This window comes from Catharus ustulatus, chromosome 1 (assembly GCF_009819885.2).
Source record: "Catharus ustulatus isolate bCatUst1 chromosome 1, bCatUst1.pri.v2, whole genome shotgun sequence".
Lineage (NCBI taxonomy): Eukaryota > Metazoa > Chordata > Aves > Passeriformes > Turdidae > Catharus > Catharus ustulatus.
The window spans coordinates 50,501,629-50,523,603 of record NC_046221.1 but is presented as its reverse complement, the minus strand read 5'-3'; the positions used below and the strand labels follow the sequence as shown (position 1 = coordinate 50,523,603).

The window sequence follows — 21,975 nt, the reverse complement described above, 5'->3', positions numbered from 1 at the left end:
TAGTTATTACTACAAAATCATTAAGTGCTGATAAAATTACAGTAATTTCACGACTATAAGGCGCACTTCCGGGTGTCAACAAATTTCCAAACTTTTTCCATATATAAGACGCACCAGATTATAAAGCACACCTTTTTTTTTTTGCAGTGAGGATCTGCGTGCAACAAAGCAACCAATAAGAAGTGCAATAGCGTGAGCTGTGCCGACCTGCGCGGCCCTGCACCAGGCCCCGCCAACCCACGCTGCCCCGCGCGGCTCGGCTCGCTGCTTGGCTTGCAGCGTGCACTTCCAGATTGTTGACAAATTTCGGAACTTTGTCCATATATAAGGCACACCGGATTATAAGGTGCACTTCCGGGTTTTGAACAAAATTTTAGACTTTAAGGTGCACCTTATAGTCGTGAAATTACTGTACTTCAGATCTGCCTTTCAAATAATAGCCAAATAGTTATTTCTTTAGTGAGTAGAAATTATTTAGCAGTCTACTGAGGTCAGGCAGCAACTGTAAAATACTCTGAGAAATGTTCAGTGATGTAGTATGAAATGTAGCAAAAAATTGTTTTAGTTGTGAAGATATATTTTCTACCTGGAATACTTTAAATCACAGTCCCATGAGGGATGAGATCACCGATTCCACCAACTCCATCAGTTGTGCTTCCTGAAGGAAGGCAACACACTCAGTATCATCACCCTTTATTTGGGAGAAGTGGTGCTGAAAGCAATCAGGGGAAGAATCTCACAAAGAGTTGGGCCAGAGGGAAAACTGGGAACCAGTACAGCAGCGTGTCTTGCACGACATTGAGCTGGCTATGGGTTCATTGTGATATCTTTCCTAATATCATACCATTAATTTATCTGATGTAATTATAAACTTCTGTCTAGAAAAGCAAGCAAAAACAATTGGCGAGTCCATTTATTTTGATTTTTACTGATTTTTAGGGTGTGAAATCATCAACTGTCATGCAATTTTACTTAAATATTATTTGAATATTCTTGTTTTAACAGAGTAATTTTTAACAATGCTTTTGCTGAAATAATGCTGGGTTTCCAGGAGATACACTGTGTGAATAAAGCGATTTAAAATTTTGGATTTTCTTACAATAAACAGCAAAGTCGCACTGATTTTAAATTTCACGATTATAAGCCGCACCATTTTGACTAAAATTTTGGTCCGAACCCGAAGTGTGGCTTATAATTGGGTGTGGCTTATATACGGACAAAGAACGAAAAGTTACTGTTTTAGTTTTGAGGACAGGTGTCTGCTAAGAAAGGTAGGAGTCTCTCTTTGAAATGGGGAATGTAAACTCCCTCCCTCCAAATTATTATAATTTTGAAATCAAGGGGCTTTCAGGCAAAAATATGGGAATTAGGAATAACAGTTCTTTTCTAGGGAAATTAAAATAGAAATACAGTACTACAAAGAAACAAACTCCAAACCCTGACAAAGTCAGAGTACAACCTGACACCCTGTCAGGCAGGGTGTTGGTAGTAGTCTGATTAAATGCTGGTTGCAGTCCTCTTGCAATGACAGATGTAATTCAGTTGAAGCAGTGCTCCTGTGGAGGGTGCTGTTTCCCTCCGGAGGTCCAGTGGTGATGTGGAGAAATCTGGTTTTCCTCTGGAGTCCAGTGGAGAAAGGAGCTCCCTTAATGTCCCAAAACCTCTGTTTTAATCTTGGTAGGAAATCTTGGGCTCTTCCCCCTGGCTGGAGCAACTTCAATGGGATGAAGTAATTTTATCAGTCACACAGTGGGACTCAATGGGCCATTAGCAGAAAATGACTTGCTGGAGGAAGGATGGGTTGTGAAGAGATAAAGAACAATGTCCTCTTGGTTTCAATGGATGGCCCATTAGCAGAATATCTCCCACGGAGATAAGGATCACTGCCCTCACCCTCAACAGATGGTGATAGAATAGATACCTTTTATCACACTCTGTATTGTAACGTGCAGCTTATAATCAGGCGCGGCTTAAATATGGACAAAGAACGAAAAATTGCTGGCACCCGGAAGTGCGGCTTATAATCAGGTGCATCTTATGATCATGAAATTACTGTATTTTAAAATCATTCATATCAGTCATATATTTCTATTCCCGGTCTATTGCCTATCATTATTTTTTAGAAAAGCCAGACATTCTGAAGCTAACTAGAACACTTTTTGAAGATGAAATAAAAGTCATTCACATAGTTTTGAAGATGGGAAGCTTGCTTTCTTTTTAACCTGTTAAAAGTTATTATTTTCCTCCATTTCAACCTTATGCATTTGGTGTTAATCTTACAAAATACTCAGAAATGCACTTGAGGCTTTAAAATATTGTGGCCTACTTCAACTTAGCTTATTTTTGAATGACATGTATATTACACCTGTTTCAAATAGTATCTTTAAGCATTAGAAAATCTCCATTGGGTTTAATCTTTACTTTCTCTTTTTCCCCTCTCCTGTAGTTCTCCTGCCTTTGATAGATCGTATGGGAGATGCCAAAGACCAAGTTCGAGAACAAGCACAGAATCTTATATTGAAACTGATGTGTGAAACAGCACCACCCATGGTATGATTGCTTAATGCAGATTCAGATGGAGGCTTCCAGTGAGCTTATGAACTTGTGTATGAACTTTGAACATGTCACAATGTTATGGTGACTGTTAATGGTGTAAATGTTAAAGATACTCTTAACAGATTGACACTGATATATTGTTCAACTAAAAATAAAAATCTTGGCACAATGTGATTCTGCATATTTTGCACATCATAGTTAAATTCTGAGTAGATGTTTTTATGTGACAGGGCTTTGTTAATTTAAGCATGCTTGACGCATCTTCAGGATTTGGACAATGGGAATAAATAAGTTTAATTAGCTCTAAATTTATTTGAAACTAGATTTGTATTTGAACATATAGGTCTAGTCCTACTAGCACATTTTCTAACTTAAGAGAATCTGGTTTCTAACTGTAGGACACCGATGCTCTGTGAACCATGGACAAACTGAGGTGGGGATAAGTTGCCCTCTGGCTTGTCATTTTTGGTTGCAAGGAGGCTTGCTTGACTCAGCCTTCAGGTCCTAAGCATTATGTGGCTTTGGACTGGTTAATCTTATATCTTTACTCTGTGAGTCTGAAAAATAGAGGACTGTTTAACAAGATTGTATTCTTGAATAGTGATGTTACTTGGAAGTCTGGAGACTCTGGATGTGAGTAGGAGCTTACTATTTGAGTTTTTAGTTCCTGAGGAAAATCTGTTTCTGAATTTTAGTTCTAGAAGTTAATAGGGAAAAAATGGGGGTTTGTATGTACTAATTCCTGTCTTTTTTTATTCATAGATGCAAGTTTGAATGATTGTGTGCAGTGAATAAGATGTTGACTTTATCTGGAGTGAGAAAATTATAGTCAGCTGTTTTATTTTCCTGATAAAACATGTAGGATGCTAGGCTATTATAGAAGACGTTTATCTCCCTTTGGCTACAGATCTGATTGGTATTTAGGCATCAGGGTCTAGTAATATCATCCACAATGATGTGCCTTTATCTGTTCACAGGCTGCACTGTCAGTCATATTCATTTAACAAGAGACATGGCAGTATTTTTTTGTGTCAAAGTGCCAGTATTTCATAAATGATATGTTACTGTGCTCAAGATGCTCCCGAATACCTGACATACAGATCAGAACCTCTACAGCACAAACAGAGCACCTTGGAGATACCTTCATTTGAACAGTTGCTGATAAAGAAATTGATGGTAGTTGCTTTGTGTTAAGCCCTTGTCAGGAAGGTTTTATATTGTTGGTCCATCGTTGTGCAGAGTTGTTAGGCTGTACATAGAAGTGATGGAAGGAAGTTTCCATCCCCTGTGAAGATGTCTCTCAGTGTCAGAAAGCATACGAGGTTTGTGGATGTTTTGGTTTGAAAGATAGGTACTTATTAAGAAAAGCAGGAGCCTCTCTTGAAATGGACAATGTAAACCCCATCCTTTGAAATTATTATAATTTTGAAATTAAGGAGCTTTCAGGCAAAGGTATGGAAATAGGAATAACAGTTCTTTACTAGGAAAAATTAAAATAAAAGTACAGTAATACAAAAGAAGAAAATAACCTGAGAGAGTCAGAATGCAACCTGACACTCCATCAGCCAGGGTGTTGGTAGCAGTCTGATTAAATGGTGGCTGCAGTCCTGGAGGGACAGATGTGGTTCAGTTGAAGCAGTGGTCCTGTAGAAGGGTGCAGTTTTCCTCTGAAGGTCCAGTGATGATGTGGAAAGGTCTGGTTTTCCTTTGGAATTCAGTGGAAAAAGGCTGTCCTGGTGTTCCAAATATTATTTTTTTTCTGTGTAGGTAATGCTTGGCTCCTCCCCCTGGGTGGAGTATCTCACAATGGGATGATGTAATTTTATGAGTTATGCAGTGAGACTCAATGGCCCATTAACAGAAGAGTTCTCCCTGGAGGAAGGATGGGTTGTGGAAAAGATAAACATGACTGCCCCACCTGTTTTTAACAGATGACCTATTAACAGAAGATATCTTTTTTAAAGATAAAGATCATTACCCTACCTGGTTTCAACAGATGGTGATAGAATGCATACTTTTATTTACATCCTGCTTTGCAAACCAAGACAGTCGGTCCAAGGAAGAGCATGTGTATGTGAGAGAAGGTATGACTCTCCTGGAAACTCCCCCAGGGTGTGAGAAGCCTGGCTTTGTGGTTGTTTGCTCTCTGGAGAGCTTATGGGTCATTACAGCTTTGGATGAAAAGAATCAGTCATCCTCACAGAAGGGACCAAAACAGTAAAATCTTTTGTGTGCCTCCAATACAGAGTTTTAGGCTCTGTGCTGCAGAGAAACCTCCTGTCCCGGTTTAAAGGGACAGTATTACCAGGAAAAGGAAATTCAGGAACTCTCAGGTACAAAAAAGGTATAGATTGGGAATAACAGTTCTTTACTGATATATTTATAAGACAAACAAAAACAGCATTAGCTATATGAAAGAAAAAAAACAGTGACAGAACAGAATGGAATTCAGTCCCAGTCCCTTTTTTCAGTCACCGATGGCTCTCCGATGGAGCAGGGCAGGCGGCCTCTCAGTCGCGGCTGCTGCAGGGGCAGGGGGGCGAGGTGGCCTCACTGCCCCAGGTGGAAGAAAAGGTGAGGAACTCTGCTCACCGTGGGCGTCCCAGTTCCCAGTTGTTCAGAGGAAGCAGGAAGCTTTAGCAGTCCAAATCCAAGAAGCCTGATCCCAACAGGAGAAAAGGAACCTCTCTCCTCGAGTTCGGCCTTCGAGCTGTAAGAGCTTTCCTACCCCCAGTGTCCTCTTACTTGCCGAAAACAAAAGCAGGACTCCACCTTTCCCTAATGGAGCCATCAGGTTGCTTCAGCTATTCTTTTGTCTTTAGCTCTTAACGGCTAATCGGAGAGCCATCCCGGCTAGCTTAACATAATAATGGGAAAAATTTCTAAACCTCGCCAACCCACAACACCTCCCTTTAAAAGAGCTGAATGGATTAATTTTTTCAGGATGAGTCCTGTAAATTTCTTTGTAGTCAACTCATCTTGCCTCTTCTAGCATATTGTTGAATAATATTTAATTTGTCCTGTTGTTAAGCCCCTTTACTTATTCTAGGTAGTTGGGTTTTTTTTGTTTCTGGGCAAGAACTAGATGTATCTTTATGGGTGGAAGGCATAAAATTATAGGTGGTATAAAATGTGCATGAAAGGGACAAACAGAGGTTGACATCAACTCTTGCTAGGAACTTCTGAAAATTAAAATTTCTAAGCAGCTGTTTCAGTTTCTCTGCTTAAAAAAAATCAGTTCTTAAGGGATAATTCAGTGAAAGACTAAATTTCTCTTTTGTCTGCTTTGCTTGTTTCAGTAGTCTGCAGTTCCCTCTCTACCTGTATTTTTATACATATAACAAGGAGATTTCCTTTTTCCCATGTTTGTTCATGACAGTGGGTTAATTGGAAGGATGTTTTCTTCTGTAAAATCTTGTTCTTTGTTGTTAAAGCTATGCAGTTTTGGCAAGCCATATCCTGCTTGTCTAAGGTTTGTTTTCTAAATGCAATGAAGTATAAAACAAACAAAAAACCACAGATGAGAAAATTATCAAGCAGGGCTCTAATTAGAAAATTATATGTCTGCTCTGAAGCATGCTACCTCATTAACAAAGAGGATGCATATTCCCTGCTCTTATGCTCTATTTTTGTTGATCCACAGCTGTTTGTGAGGGCTTCCCCCTGACCGCCCCCCCCCAGAAAGCCGATTGCAGTAATTAGTATGTAATACATTTTAGCAGCTTTGTGTGGCATCATTATAGGTTGCAGTTGCAGCACTCCGGGGTGCAGTTGGCAGGAGGGAGGTGCCTGGATTGCAAAGTGTGCAGCTCCTGGCAGTGTGCAGCCATCCATCGCTAGGCAACGCTGCCCGGATGCTGGCCGGGCTGCAATGGCAGCACTGCAGCTTGGGCAAGTTGCAGGCTGAACCCACGTCTGCTCGCAAGGAGAATCCCAGAGCTCCTCACCTCCACGTTTGCACTTCCAACGCCCTGATACACAGTTAGAGCACGGCGAGGAGATGGAAAGGTAACGGGATAAACCCAGGAGGCAGAGAGCCAGGGCAGAAAGAGAAAAACGAGTGCACAAGAAGGTGAATGAGGGTTTAGGGAGCCAGGATCATACCACAGGAAGTGGCACCAGCACGGAGAGGAGAAGTGAAAGCAGAACAAAAATGGAAGCACAGGAATTAGAATGAGGGGGCAAGAAATAATCAAAAAATGAAGAAATAGATCTAAAGCAAAAGTAAGGGAGTAGTAGGACAACAGGACTATAGATAAAGACAAACTAAAATGGATGTGAGAAAATTTTGACAGGGAACCAGAATATGAAACAAAAAGAATATAGTAACTTCTATAGCTTGAGTCAGTAGTTTGTAATGTTAGTATTTGTTTTATATGCATTAACTGTAACAATTCTGTATGTTTTGAGAGCTGTTTCTCAGACAAATAAAATACTCAGCTTGATTGCTAAAGGATGTTTTTTAGGAATTGGTTTTGGCATAGAATTAATCCATGTTGTGTTTCATATTGTGCATTTCATAAATTAATTTTATCACTTTTCCAGTGGACCTGCCTTCTGTTATTTTTTTGTAATTATTATGAATGTAATTATATGGAATAGAATTACATTGTATTGTGCGCCTGGTAATTAAAGACCTTATTTCTGCTTTTATAGTACATTTGGGAACGCCTTGCTGTTGGTTTTAAACACAAGAATTACCGATCCCGAGAAGGAGTGTGTTTGTGTCTTGTTGCTACCTTAAACATGTAAGCTTTTTGTTTCTACGGAGCTGTAATGGTTCTGTCCTTCTTCTGAAGGTCGTTTTTCTCTGAAAGTAGTTCTTTAGGGAGTCTGGTTCAATTAAATGAATACATGGGAAATATCAAATTAAGTACTGGGCTTTCTGAAAGAAGGACTAAAGTTAGAGTTTTTTATCTTATTTAAAAGTAGATAAAGAAATAGTAAGAGAGAGACAGAGCTTGATTGATATCAGTTTTTATTCTATAAAATCTAAGCCAAAAGTTCACTTTCTGCAAAAATAGTTTTTTGTTTTTTTTCTTTAAAAATACACCTTTTTTTTTTTTTTTTTTTTAGTTGTGGTGCACAACCATTGATTCTCAGCAAATTGGTACCACATCTGTGTATTGCATTTGGTGACTCCAGCAGTCAGGTAAGGATTTCAGTACTTACTGGCCCTTGAACAACTATACTTTGACAGAGCAGTGAAAGCAAAATAAATATAAGCACTTAAATAAAAACTATTAAGAGTGCTTGTGTACAGCAGATTATTTTCTACCATAAGAAAAAGTAAGCCGAATTTCTTCTTAATCAGTCTATCCACTGGAAGATGAAAGTAGAGTTGCAAAGGCAGCAGTGTCACGATATAGTGGTCTCTTTAGTTTTGTCTTCAAAAGTTGAAACTCAGTAATTCAGTAATTACTGAAAGTAGTTGTTTCTTACAGAGCATGTTGAAAGGAAATAAATAAAAAAAGAAGTATTAACACAAAAAATTACAGTAAATTCACGAATACAAGCCGCACTGAGTATAAGCCGCATCTCTGGGTGTTGGCAAATATTTCGGTTTTTGTCCATAGATAAGCCGCTCTGTCGTTCGCAGCGAGGACCCGTGTGCAATTAGTAACAGAACCGCGGGAGGGCAGGGTTTACTGGCTGAGCTAAGGCTGTGCAGGCTCGGCCCGCTAGGGGCCGCTGACGGGGCCAGGTGCTCCAGCCCGGTGCTGCCGCTCGGGGCCGGCCGCCGCTGCCCCTGGGCTCGGTCACGCCGGGTCGGCGCTGCCCCGCGGTGGCAGGCAGGGACGGAGCTTCCCCCGCTCCTACGGCAGCGGCGGCGGGCGGGGACGGAGCTTTCCCGCGCCCGTGGCGCCGGCGGCGGGCGCGGACAAAGCACCCCGCCTCCTCCCCGAGCCGCGGCAATGGCGGCGCGCACTTCCCGCCCCCCCCCCCCGGGCCGCGGCAATGGCGGCGCGGGGCTCCCGCCGGCTCCCCGAGACGCGGCAATGGTGGCGCGCACTTCCCCCCACCTCCCCGGGCCGCGGCAATGGCTGCGCAGGGCTCCCATCGGCTCCCGGAGCCGCGGCAATGGCGGCGCCCCCCCCCCCCCCCCCGTCGGCTCCCCGGGCCGCGGCAATGGCGGCGCGGCCCCCCCGCGTCCTCCCCGGGCCGCGGCAATGGCGGCGCCCCCCCCCGTCGGCTCCCGGGGCCGCGGCAATGGCGGCGCCCCCCCCCCCCCGTCGGCTCCCCGGGCCGCGGCAATGGCGGCGCGGCCCCCCCGAGCCGCGGCAATGGCGGCGCCCCCCCCCCCCCCGGTCGGCTCCCGGAGCCGCGGCAATGGCGGCGCCCCCCCCCCGTCGGCTCCCTGGGCCGCGGCAATGGCGGCGCGGCCCCCCCGAGCCGCGGCAATGGCGGCGCCCCCCCCCGGTCGGCTCCCGGGGCCGCGGCAATGGCGGCGCCCCCCCCCGTCGGCTCCCCGGGCCGCGGCAATGGCGGCGCGGCCCCCCCGAGCCGCGGCAATGGCGGCGCCCCCCCCCCGGTCGGCTCCCGGAGCCGCGGCAATGGCGGCGCCCCCCCCCCCGTCGGCTCCCCGGGCCGCGGCAATGGCGGCGCGGCCCCCCCGAGCCGCGGCAATGGCGGCGCCCCCCCCCCCGGTCGGCTCCCGGGGCCGCGGCAATGGCGGCGCCCCCCCCCCGTCGGCTCCCCGGGCCGCGGCAATGGCGGCGCGGCCCCCCCCGAGCTGCGGCAATGGCGGCGCCCCCCCCCCCCCCCCCGTCGGCTCCCCGGGCCGCGGCCAAGGCGGCGCCCCCCCCCCCCTCCTCCCCTGGGCTGCAGCAGAGGAGGAAAGAGAGCTCTCCCGCCTCTCTCCCCGCCCCCCGTGCTGCCTGCAGGGAGCCAGGGCAACACGGTAACACTGTAACAATTGCGAAATGCCGGCTTTTACTGGCCGGTGCTTGGCTCGGCACTCTGGCTGGCACGTCTGGGGTTGTAAATGTCAGAAAATTATTAATATATTAGCCGCACCCGACTATTAGCCGCACTTCCGGGTTTCCACCAAAATTTTTGTCAAATTGCTGCGGCTTGTATTCGTGAAATTACTGTACTTCCAGAAGCAGCCCTTCTAAACCTGCAATAGTTTGCCAAATTTTCTGAAGATAACATTATTATGTGTAATTATTTTCCAATTGGAAGCCAAATTGGATTTTGAGAACATACAAAGACTGTCATTAGAATCATTAAACTAAGCAAAAGCATCTGCAGTGAAAATCAGGAAGTAGTTCATAATGGTGACATCTGAACTTGAGAAAATCTTCCAGTGGAAATGGTTAAAATATCTTGATTTATCTGAACTTGTGTTTGAGGAAAAAGACTATGAACACAGTAAGGGAGAAGATAACATTGGTAGGAGATGGGCTTATAAACAGGATTTTCTTTATGCTTAATTTCTGAATGCAGAAAAGTTCTTGTCTCCTCTGTGCTGCATAGCATTATTCTATTCTAGAGAAATTCTGTTGAGAATTTGTCCTGTTTGTTGATCATTAGTAAAGATGTAGTTCACATCTTGCTAGAGCAATTGTGTGTTTACTTTGAACTGCTGCAAAGAACAATACTAAAGTCATTCCAGACATTATGGCATTTATTAAAATTAATTTTTGGCAGTTTTTATTGTGATGAGCATTGTTTAAAAATTTTAAAGAGGCACTCTGCCTCCTTTCTTTAACTGTTCTGTCCCCTTCCTCTGTCCTGCCCTTTTCCCTTTCTTGTACTGATGTCATGCCACCTGATTCCAGCTGAAATAAATAAAGAAAATGCTGATCACTTTGGTCCACTCTTGAGAGCAGTCTTAGTCTTCCAGAAGGACCTTGCTGTGTGTAGAAACAGATGAAAATGAGGTGAAATGTGAAGACTGAGTGCAGGAGCTAACTTTTTAAAGTATTGGCTGTTGTGAGCGAGTCCTAGATAAAACCCATTTTTTCCAAAAATGCTATTCTTATGTTAGATCCAGAAATTCCCTCTAAAGCTGTTGTTTCTAGGATTTTTTACCATCTGGGGAGCTCTAACTTGGAACAAAGGCCATCTTGATGTAATAGTTGTATTTCCTTTCCTTTTCATCCTCGCTGTTTCAACTGAACTGGCATACAGGACCATAGAAACTGTAAGATTAGTGGCCTATCAGCAAATGTTGTTTTTGTTTCTGTAACCCTGAAATTGACAATTTAAACTGTTCACAGGTGAGAGATGCTGCCATATTAGCCATTGTAGAGGTTTATAGACATGTGGGAGAGAAAGTGCGAATAGATCTTACAAAAAGAGGAATTCCTTCTGGAAGGTGAGCCAGTTGTTCTGATTTTGTAATTCTGAGCCATTTGTTTTACTGTTCGTTATCTGAACTTTAAACTCAGTTTCAAAATTTTGGTTATTTTTATTTTATAATCTAGTTAGCTTGCATTTCAGTATGATATTACTAGAGTTTCTGGCTGTGTTGTATATTGATTAGTTTATATGAAAGAAAATTAGCCATTGTTTTGTTTCTACCTTTGACTTATCAAGAAAGCTAGACAGAATTTGAAATTGTACTTAGTGAGGAAGACTGTTCTATAAATTTTTTTTAAATTCGTTGTTAACTTTTAAAAATGTGTTTACCCCTTATGTATTAACATACCACTTTATCATCATCTTCATTCACTTCTTGATTTTGATAAAGCTGAATATGTTTACTACTTGGTGTCAGAGAGAATACCAGATGAGTGCCTAATCAGACCCATCTAAAAAACTAAGAGCCCTAGTTTTTAATGATTTATTTATAGGATAGCAAAATGCAGCTTGATAATATATCAAAATATGTATTCAGCTCTGGGGCCCCCAGCATGAGGAGGACATTGACCTGTTAGTTCAGGGGAGAGCCATTAAATCTATTAGGGTGCTGGAACACCTCTGCTATGAAAACAGGCTGATTGTTCAGCCTGGATCTTAGGAGACTTTAGAGCACCTTCCAATACTTAGAGAGGGTATACAGGAGAGCTGGAGAGGGACTTCTTACAAGGACATGGTAGGACCAGCAGTAAGGGCTTTAAACTGGAAGAGGATAAGTTTAGGTTTGATATTATGAAGCAATTCTTTGCTGTGAGGGTGATAAGACACTGGAGCTCATTGCTCAGAGAAGCTGTGAATGCCCTGTCCCTGGCAGTGTTCACAGTGAGGTTGGAAGTGGCTTTGAGTCACCTGGTCTAGTGAAAGGTGTCCCAGCCCATGACAGAGGGATTGGAACCAGATGATCCAAAACCATTCTATGGTTCTATGAAAGCGTCATTGGAGAAGGGTGTTGAATTTATTGTTTTGCATTCCAGGCAGAGTTCAGCCTGTTGAGACACAAGTTTACCCTGCCTATGAGAATAAGAAGTTGTACACTCTTCTATTCTCTTCTATTGAATGATAGTCTTGTTTTTAGACTAGTAATGGATTATATGGTTACTACAGAAGTTTAGGCTATATTATTACTACAATTAAAAAAGTTAAGTTTCCTAGCAAATAAGTGGACTATATCTTCCTTGCATCAAGATAGGCCCTTGGACATCTTTTGGAGTAGAGAATAAAAGTGCAGATAACAGCCTTTTTGCAATGAATGTTGGGTCTGACCATAAGTTTACAATTCATGTGATACAAGCTGAGTACATCTTGGGATCCAGCTAGGATTAAACACCATAGGTGCTTTGTATCCTCAGGACAATCAACAGCTTCTAATTTAGTTGCAGTAGGTGCCAAGTTGTTGTTTCTACTGTCTGAATCAGCTGAATACAAAATTCCCCCTGATCTGAAAGCAAGCATGGTTGTATAATTTGCATTTACATAAAGACGCAAGACTCTACTTGGTGCCTGTTAAATGGGTTGTTGCCACTAAATCTCCAATAGTTTTGCACCTGACATGCAGGACTAGTGTTAAATAGTACGTGAGATGAGTGTCAGTACTGTGTCCTCCACAGTAGGTTGGGATAAAGTGGGGAGTTATGATTTGCTTCAGTTAAACATGAGACTGCCACTCTGTACCATCTATCCTTGACAGAAAGCAGAGTTCTTGTAGTCCCTTCTTGCTCCTTCATACAATTAAGAAGCCATCTGACAAAGCTCGGGAAAAACAGATTAGCTCTGTGGTAGCTCAGACTGTTGTTCCTTCAGAGGCAGACCTAATTTTAAGACATTTCTTCCGCCAGGCCTGTCAGAGGTTTTCTCTTTGCTAAGATGCAGTAAAATTTTCAGGTACTTATCCAGGAGCTATGATCTGTGGAAAAAACCTTTGATATAGAGTATCATCATTATTTTGAGGGGAATCTGTGTTCATGTTTGTGTGTCCAAGTATTTAGGTATTATAGATAATCTGTAGTTCAGACACGGCTGCTTTCAGTTGTTGAGTTCAACCTTAAAGAACTGCATTGCAGCTCCTTTACTGTAAGTCAGTGCATTAAAAATTACATGTAAATATACATATAAATACTAGCAGCAAAATCTATTACCTCAGTGTATGGTATGAATGAATAGAATGTAAGCTTGTTTAGTTTGCATAACAAATTACACATTACAGAGCTGTGTGTTTCTGCTTGAATGCACTCCTTCTAGAGCACTGAAAATAAGAGCTCCTGTCTGCTGAAAGGAAGGCAGGAAAGTTAATCAAGTATTGTTTTGAGAAATTGTTCAACTTCCTTAAATATGCAAATGGTATACATATGTTGTGTCTATATAAAGCCAAATACAGTCAGTACTTTAATAACAGTAGGCTTAAAAGGTCTAGTAATCTGTACTCAGTAGGGTTTGCCTTTGTGGAAGATACTGGATTTTCTACAGGGATTTACTGGACCTGTCAGAATCTAAGTAATGAATAAAATACGGTGTCTTACTTTTGTAGTTCAATTCTACTTATAGTAATTTCACGAATACAAGCTGCACAGACTACAAGCTGCATTGCCGGGTGGTGGCAAACATTTCGTTCTTTGTCCATAAATAAGCCGTACCTGATTATAAGCCGCTCTGTCGTTCGCAGCGAGGACCCGCGTGCAACAAAGTTGCCAAATAGTAACAGAATCGCAGCATGGCGGGGTTTACTGGCTCAGCTAAGGCTGTGCAGGCTCGGCCCGCTCGGGGCTGCCGACGGGGCCAGGTGGCCCAGCTCGGTGGGACCACTCGGCGGGGCCGCTCGGGGCCGGCTACTGCTGCCGCTGGGCTCGCTCGCCCCGGCCCAGCGCTGCCCCGTGGTGGCAGGCAGGGACGGAGCCCACCGGCACCCGCAGCAGCGGGGACGGAGCCCCCCCCCGCTCCTGCAGCGGCAGCGGCAGGCGGGGCTGGAGCCTGCCTGCTCCTGCCATGGCAGGCGGGGGCAGGAGCCCCCTGCTTACCCCACAGGCCGCGGGGATGGCAGCACAGAGCCCCTGCCTCCTCCCCGAGCCATGGGGATGTCAGCACAGAACGCCCCGCCTCTCCCCTGCCTGAAGGAGGGAGCTCCCCTGCCTCCCTCCTCCTCCCCATGCTGCCGGCACTGAGATGGCCCCACCCGCCGCGCAACACAGTAACCAGTTCATAACAATCACGAAATCCTGGGTTTTACTTGTGGGTGCTCGGTCGGCACCCTGGCTGGCACTTCTGGGGTTGTAAATGTCAGAAAATTATTCACATATTAGCCGCTCCTGAGTGTAAGCCGCATTTCCGGTGTGGGAGCAAAATTTTAGTCAAAATGGTGCAGCTTGTATTTGTGAAATTACTGTATTTATTTTTCTTCAGTGCATTTCTGTTCTTTACTGAGATTAATTGATGCGTTTGTTTATACATCAATTCAGTGAGTTCCTCTTGCTATTTGTTATTTTTCAGCTTAGAAATCTCAGAATACTATTATGCTTTTTGTTTGAAGCACATTCCTTTTCCAGAACAATCAGTATGAAGTCAGTGGTTAGAAATTTGGATGTTGTTTTCCCTTCTGTTATAATTGCCGCCAGAGAGGTTTGACAGTCTTTGGTGTCAGACCTAAAAGCAGTAGTGTTAATATATTTGTGAATAATGAAAATGGATGTTATGTTTATTGTTCAGTGAGCCAAAAATACTGAAGAGGTTTTGTTCTCTATGGGCCAAACTGAATGTTTTATGGTATGGAATCTGTGTGGCTGATCTTCCCTGAACGGAAATAGTATACATGGCTCTGTATAGCGGTTATTTAGTCTGAATATTAAAAGCTTTTATTATTGAGGAATTCATCTGACAAATATCCCCACTGTTGCTTGAGAAGCAGAAATGTAAAAAAACAGTCATTTGTTTAGTACTTATGTCTAGGGCCACAACTTCATTTCCTAAAATGTTGAAGCTAATTGCAGTATGCATTTCTGAATACTACTCTTTATGTGGTATGCGCATTCTACTTATCTGTCCAGTTCAAGTTGTAGATGAGGTCCATCTGTGTGTCCAGATGTGAATACATGTCTTCAGCTGCAGAGTTTGCCATTTCCTGCTTTAGACTCAGTTTGGACATAAACAGTTCCCACCTGTTCTTCTTTATTCCTCTGCTGTTGATAGGTGAGTGGTGCTCTTTTGCCTCTTCACCACAAGGTCCATACCTTTATCCCCCTCTGCCTTGTCATTTGAACATTGAACTCCATCAAGCATTGTAATGAATAACAGCTTTTCAGAGTGAAGTGTTGTGCACTTTCTATGGAAGCATCCGTGTTTCCATGCATGCATGTCAACTCAAGCTGTTGAAGGGTACATACATATTCCTCTTATTGCCCATCCTCACTGAAGTATGTTAATATTTTGATAGAGATCTGTCACCTGCTGGAGGACAGGGTTTGTCAGGTTGCCAGGAGCTGCCATTTAAAGTGCTACAACTTCATGCATTCATTCATTCACTGACAGCCCATCCAGAAGTACTTGCTGTCCCAAATGAGGTTTTTGTCAATGGGGATTTTCCCGTCTCTATGAAAAGTTGCAGAAGAGCTGTCTATGCTTTTTTGGGACAAGAAGGCATAGACAGGCATATTTTTGTCTATCAGTGACGTGTGGTGACTTCAGTGGTTGATAATGATTACCACATCCAGAGCTAGGCTTGCGGATATGAGATGAAGGAGTAATAATGCTTCTCTTCGCAAAGAACATCCCTCATTGCCAGTAAAACTGTAGAATTTCTTGGATTCCTGTTGGCAGGCTCTCTTTTGCCAGGAGCTGAACCTCTTGTAAACATTCCTAAATTGCCTGCCTTTGCAACAGTTTTAGAGAATCTAGCCCATACTACCTTGCTGCCTATGACCGTATGAAGAAATATGAGAAGAGAAAAAGGTAGTAAGAAGAACAGAGTGGGAGGAGAGGGAAGGAGAAATTTTTTGGGAGAGACTTTGCAAGCTAGTAGTTACAGATCGTGTAAACTCTTTAGAAGAGGAGGTTGGTTCTACAGTCGTGCTTTATCACGTTGACAGCTGTGTTATGATGGACTCTTCTGTTGCTGTTGCAATTATGACAAATACTGTAGAGTGGGCCTCTGATTGTAAAGATATGCTTTGAAAGTGGCAGTATTTTTTGTTGTTCTCCAGCCTGCACTACTGACAACATAGCATCCAGTGCTGACACTTTTTAAAAATTAGTACTTTGTCAAATGTTTTGCCCAGAGTGAAAGGCAACATGTATGTTATTATAGCATATTTTTAAGGAAGCATTTGGCTTTTAGCTTCTGTTTAAAACACTCAGGAAAGCATTTTTGAAAACAGAGTTGAAAAGAGCAGAAAATTTTTTTTTTCATTTGAATTCTTTACAATATTTGTGGCAAATGGATAACATCAGCTTTACAGGATATAAAAACTAAAATGAAATTGTAAGGCAAATCTGTTAATCTCTCTAGTCATATTCAGTTTCTTAGTATGGCAGTTTTAGCCTTTCAGATGTACTGTTAAGTCTTCCTCAATAACTAGGTGAACTGTTAATGCAGTGTTTGCTATGGAATCCAGCACTTCTTGTTATGAAAGCAAGATGACCTAATGCATTATTATAGGTATTGATTCTTGTGTGAACTTCTTGCTTCGTACAGTTGAAAGCACATAGCATGTTAATGGGATTTCATGTGTAATTAGTAAATTCTAGTACCCAAAATGCCTTTCATTTCAAAAATTTTATTTTTTCAAGTCAAAGTGCAGAAAACCCCATTTCGGTATGTATTTCCTTTGGTTTGCAAAATTGATCTTTTCATTGAAGGACTTGTGGTTTGATAGTAAAGCAGTGAATGCTGCTGTGTCAGACATTTTGCTGTGGCAGCAGTGGTTGGAAATCCAATGGCTGTGCAAAAGGGAGAGTGGATAATAGGTTCCAGAGACAAGCTGGCAAGTATGCTAGGGAAATATTAGGCAAACTTCTACTGAACTACATATAGTTCTGAGATAAGTTGAGATGGTAGAATAACTGATGGTTTATATTAGGGATTATTGACTTAAATGATTAAGAGGGTTTTTGGTTGTGTTGTTTTAGATGCTTGCAGTAGGGTAGGCCTTTTTGTGGAGATCTGTGTAGTTCTTGTTGTGGGCCTACTAAGTTCAGGACCAATTTGTTTTGTAGCAGATTGCTTTGAAATATTTGTAAAGTGAAAATAATGCATCCTGAGAGTCCTAAATTGTTGGAAAATTGGGGGGGAAGGCTCAGATTTTCTATGTTGTTGTGTGTCTGCATTTCATTATTTTATCACATTGTTCATTATTATGTAAATGAGGTTTATGAGATAAATGAGGTCCCAGTGAGTGAAAGGGATATGCAAGTTGCAGAGAATGTAGACTATGCAGTGAAAATACACTGCCTCTCTACGTCAATCATAAAAGTGGTGTGTGCAGAATGAAATGTTGAAGTGAAATCTTCGTGTGTCTGACTTTTCTCCTTGTGAGAATTCTCATACCTGGATGTAGTTCTTACCCATTTTTCCTGTTTTGTCATAAAATAGTTTGAATTGTGAGTTGTAAAGACAGCCTTTCAGTGCAAATTTTTGTTAGATTTTGAATTGGGTAGGATAGTATCTAGTTCTTCTGATGTAGCTAAATTGTACCTGTTTGGAGACCTGCAGACTATCTTGTGATTTGTAGTTCATGACTTTGTTCATTTAAAATCAGGATTGAGTCCTGATAGTCCCGGAGCTAAAAATTCCATGCACGTTACATATTACGATTTCCCAAATAGTCTAAAATGCAGACAAGTCTTTGGAGAAATATAAGAAAATGTTCTCAATTGTTTGCCGCTGAAAAATGTATTAGGTCAGTACAAATCTATTTCTAATGCAATAAGGGATCACGTTTTTCTGGGATATACTTCCACTGCATTTTTTGAGTTTTCTGCAGAAGTGATGAGAAAGGGCTGAAGTGTTTTGCCAGCTTTCTTGATTGAACACCATTTTTTGCCTTGTGGGACTAGATTACAAATCAAGGATTGTGGAGTTTTTTGTTTTGATTACAGTAATTTCATTATTATAAGCTGCACCTGATTGTAAGCCACATGTCCGGGTGTCGACAACGTTTCGTTCTTTGTACATATATAAGCCGCACCAGATTGTAAGCTGCACTTTCATTCGCAGTGAAGTAACCAATTTGTAACAATTGCGCGATTGCGGGTTTTACTGGCAGGTGCTCAATTCGCGAGCTTGGCTTGGCACTGTGACTCGCACTTCTGGGTTCGGAAATTTCCGATCTTTGTTCATATATTGGCTGCTCCTGAGTGTAAGCCGCGCATCCAGGTTGGGACCAAAATTTTAGTCAAAATGGTGTGGCCTATAATCGTGAAATTACTGTAATTTGGAGTTTTGTTTATCTGTTTGCTGTTCATATGTAGCAAAGCATTTGCAGTGTATTCTCTACTGTGACAGTTAAAATCGGTGGTGTGCAGGTAGGACACATTTAAGTGTTTAGTGTGTCTTAAGTTTAGAACAAAGTTTTGTTGTTCGGGGCTTTTTCCCCTGTGGAAGTGCGAACTACCACAGAGCTCTTTTCATAACCAAACTGAGGAAATTTTGTGGAACAAAAACTTTGAAGAAAATTAGTGATAGTCTTAGAACAAAGTAAATAGCACCCCTTTTTTTCCTTCTAAGTGAACATTACATAGTTAGAATTGCTACGTTTTTTTGTTGAGTATGAGTAAATATATATGCGCTATATATACACCTAATGTGTGCTATTACCGAACCTGGATTTTGGAAAGTTATTTTTAATCATACTAATAGTAATAATATCTAATTTTTGTTCTTAGTTAAGTTTACTTAGTTTTCTATGCATATCTGTAAAGATGCTCAGCTAAAGAGGAATCCTTTAGGAATTGTTTCTTCATACACTAAATCCCTTGTATATTCTACATTGCTGCTTTATATATGCTAATAAACTGATTTCTGCTTTTACCAGTAGCTGGTGGGATTTCAGAGATGTAAAAAATCCTTTGTTTTTGTTCTTTATAGGTTGCAAACCATCTTTGCAAAATTTGATGAAGTAAGAAACTCTGACAATATGATTTTAAGTAACGTCAGTGGTGAGTATGAAAGATCATATATTTATAATCAGCTTTAGATTAATGCAATGTAGGTATTTAAATACTAGCGTTATCAATGTGAGATGGGTGAATAGAAACATGTAAAAGCTAAGAAAATGAGACACTTGGTGAAACGAGCTTGTACACTTTACTGGAAGTATTTGCTGAATTGTGGTCAGAATACAATTGGAAAAGGTGTTGAAACTGCATGGAAAAAAGCAGCGAACGTTAAATGAGTTACAGATGTTCTCAGTAGAGGGTAGAAGAATGCTGCAAAGTGTTCATATATGGGGAAAAAAGAACAGATGAACCTTTATCCTTAGTATGTTTCTAAGAGAAAAAATATACAGTAATTTCACGACTATAAGGCGAACCGGATTATAAGGTGCACTTTGGAGTGTTGGCAAATTTCTGAAATTTGTCCATATATAAGGCGCACCGGACTATAAGGCGCACTTTTTTTTGCAGCCAGGATCTCCGTGCAACAAAGTAACGAATTAGTAATGAATCTCATGATCACGGAGTTTACTGGCAGTTGCTCAATTTGCAAACATTTTTTCACAGATTGACATAGCCTTTAAACGCAGCCCCAGGCACCCTCCCCATGCCATGGGCCCCGGCACTCCCGCCCACCCTTGGTGCTGGCTGGCGCGGCTCTCATGGCTAGTGCAACTCGGCTCACGGAACAGCTCGGCTCCCGTGGCTCTTGTGGCTTGCAGCTCGGCTCCCATGGCTGCCACGGCTCCCGGCTCAGCTGCCGTGGCTGCCACGCCTTGTAGGTCGGCTCCCGCAACACGCACTTCTGGATTGGCAAATTTCTGAACTTTGTCCATATATAAGGCGCACTGGATTGTAAGGTGCACTTCCAGGTTTCAATCAAAATTTTAGCCAAAAGGGTGTGCCTTATAGTCGTGAAATTACTGTACTTTAGTGATGGATGTGTTTGATATCTTCTCTATTAAAATGATGCATTATGATTATAATACATGGAGCTTTAAACTATAGAAATAGGAGACTGCAGCATTCAAAGACAATTGTTGATGTTAAGACTTCATTGAGCTTGAGCTCCTTATTCTGATGTATTTCAAGAAAAGGCAACGTGTTATGCAAAGAATCCCTGTTGCTTCCTACTGCTTTTTGGCTACCATATTTTTTAGTATAAAAATTTTATTTAAAACTGTAAATTATGAAAAAAGTTACATAACAGTAAACAAAGGAGGTGCTGTGGCAGTGGCTTTAGTTAGCATAGCCAGTTTTGGAAGCCTCATTGTCTTCTGAAAGGAATCAGTACATACTGTTTTATTGGGAAGAGTTTTCTCATGTTAATTTGTCTTTCAAAGTACAGTAATTTCACGATTATAAGCCGCACCATTTTGACTAAAATTTTGGTCCAAACCCAAATTGCGGCTTATAATCAGGTGCGGCTTATATATGGACAAAGAACAAAAAGTTGCTGTCCTAGTTTGGAGGACAGGTGTCTGCTGAGAAAGGCAGGAGCTTCTCTTTGAAATGGAGAATGTAAACCCCCTCTCTCCAAATTATTATAATTTGGAAATCAAGGGGGTTTCAGGCAAAAATATGGGAATTAGGAATAACAGTTCTTTTCTAGGGAAATGAAAATAGAAATACAGTACTACAAAGAAACAAACTCCAAACCCTGACAAAGTCAGCGTACAACCTGACACCCTGTCAGGCAGGGTGTTGGTAGCAGTCCCATTAAATGGTGGCTGCATCCTCCTGCCGTGACAGATGTGATTCAGTTGAAGCAGTGCTCCTGCAGAAGGTGCAGTTTCCCTCTGGAGGTCCAGTGGTGATGTGGAGAAATCCAGTTTTCCTCTGGAGTCCAGTGGAGAAAGGGGCTACCTTAGTGTCCCAAAGCCTCTGTTTTTATCTTGGTAAGAAATGTTGGGCTCTTTCCCCTGGCTGGAGCAACTCCCAAAGGGATGCAGTAATTTTATCAGTCACACAGTGGGACTCAATGGGCCATTAGCAGACAATGACTCCCTGGAGGAAGGATGGGGTGTGAAAAGATAAAGAACAATGCCCTGCCTGGTTTCAATGGATGGCCCATTAGCACATTATCTGCCGTTGAGATAAGGATCACTGTCCCCACCCTCAACAGATGGTGATAGAACAGATACCTTTTATCACACTCTGTATTGTAAACTGCGGCTTATAATCAGGTGCGGCTTATATATGGACAAAAAAACCAAAAAGTTGCTGAAACCCAGAAGTGCGGCTTATACTCAGTGCGGCTTATAATCGTGAAATTACTGTAACTATGTGGACTATGGTCTTCTGTATCTAAAAAGTCTTAACTATTCCAGAGGAGAAATATTTTGAGGAATTCGTATAATTCCTTAATGTACTCAAATTTACCTTTTTAATTTTAAATTTTCTTACCCTTTTCTTGTTATTGTGAAAACAGAAGTGACTGTAAGTTCAGAGCAAAGTGCTCTTGTAATCTTTTCTTTGACGTAGTAAGTTTCTATGCTGCATTTTGCTTTGAAATAAAACATTGCTATTCCTAAACACTTAAAAATTGATTTGTAGAAATTTATATTTTAAAAAAACACCCTGAAGCATTCTAATTTGGGGAAAAATGTTTTACATTAACATGTAAATGTTTCTGTTCTGCTAGATTGTAAATTTACTCATTATGAAAGGGTAAACCATTATCTTTTGCATTTTGCATTAATACAGCTGCATAGGTTTCATAGGTTTGAGAAATTAAGAAATGCATTTTACATGTGTATTTTTTCTGTTGGTAGTTCTCAGGAGAACAGAGAAAGTCACACAGGAATATAAACATTAAAATAATTTAAATATACGTACCACATTGCTGGTACATTAACATGGTTGTTCTGTCCTTTTTGTCTCTATTTAAGAAAGTTAACAGTGTTTATTTTGAAG

The 21,975-nt window shown here is 41.9% G+C and overlaps 1 protein-coding gene across 27 annotated transcripts in view; it reads left to right on the top strand.

The window, feature by feature from the left end:
* The window catches only part of CLASP2 (cytoplasmic linker associated protein 2), a 184,312-nt gene that overhangs the window by 36,036 nt on the left and 126,301 nt on the right, over window positions 1–21,975 (top strand). For 26 of the 27 annotated variants that reach the window (XM_033057754.2, XM_033057745.2, XM_033057675.2 and 23 more), the window contains exons 3-7: window positions 2,447–2,550; window positions 7,213–7,304; window positions 7,633–7,708; window positions 10,782–10,879; window positions 18,992–19,062. In XM_033057754.2, coding sequence (XP_032913645.1) covers window positions 2,447–2,550; window positions 7,213–7,304; window positions 7,633–7,708; window positions 10,782–10,879; window positions 18,992–19,062 — 441 coding nt within the window. Of the gene's footprint in view, window positions 1–2,446; window positions 2,551–7,212; window positions 7,305–7,632; window positions 7,709–10,781; window positions 10,880–15,008; window positions 15,100–18,991; window positions 19,063–21,975 lie in introns of those variants that run through there. The other variant, XM_033057771.1, reaches the window with a different exon arrangement.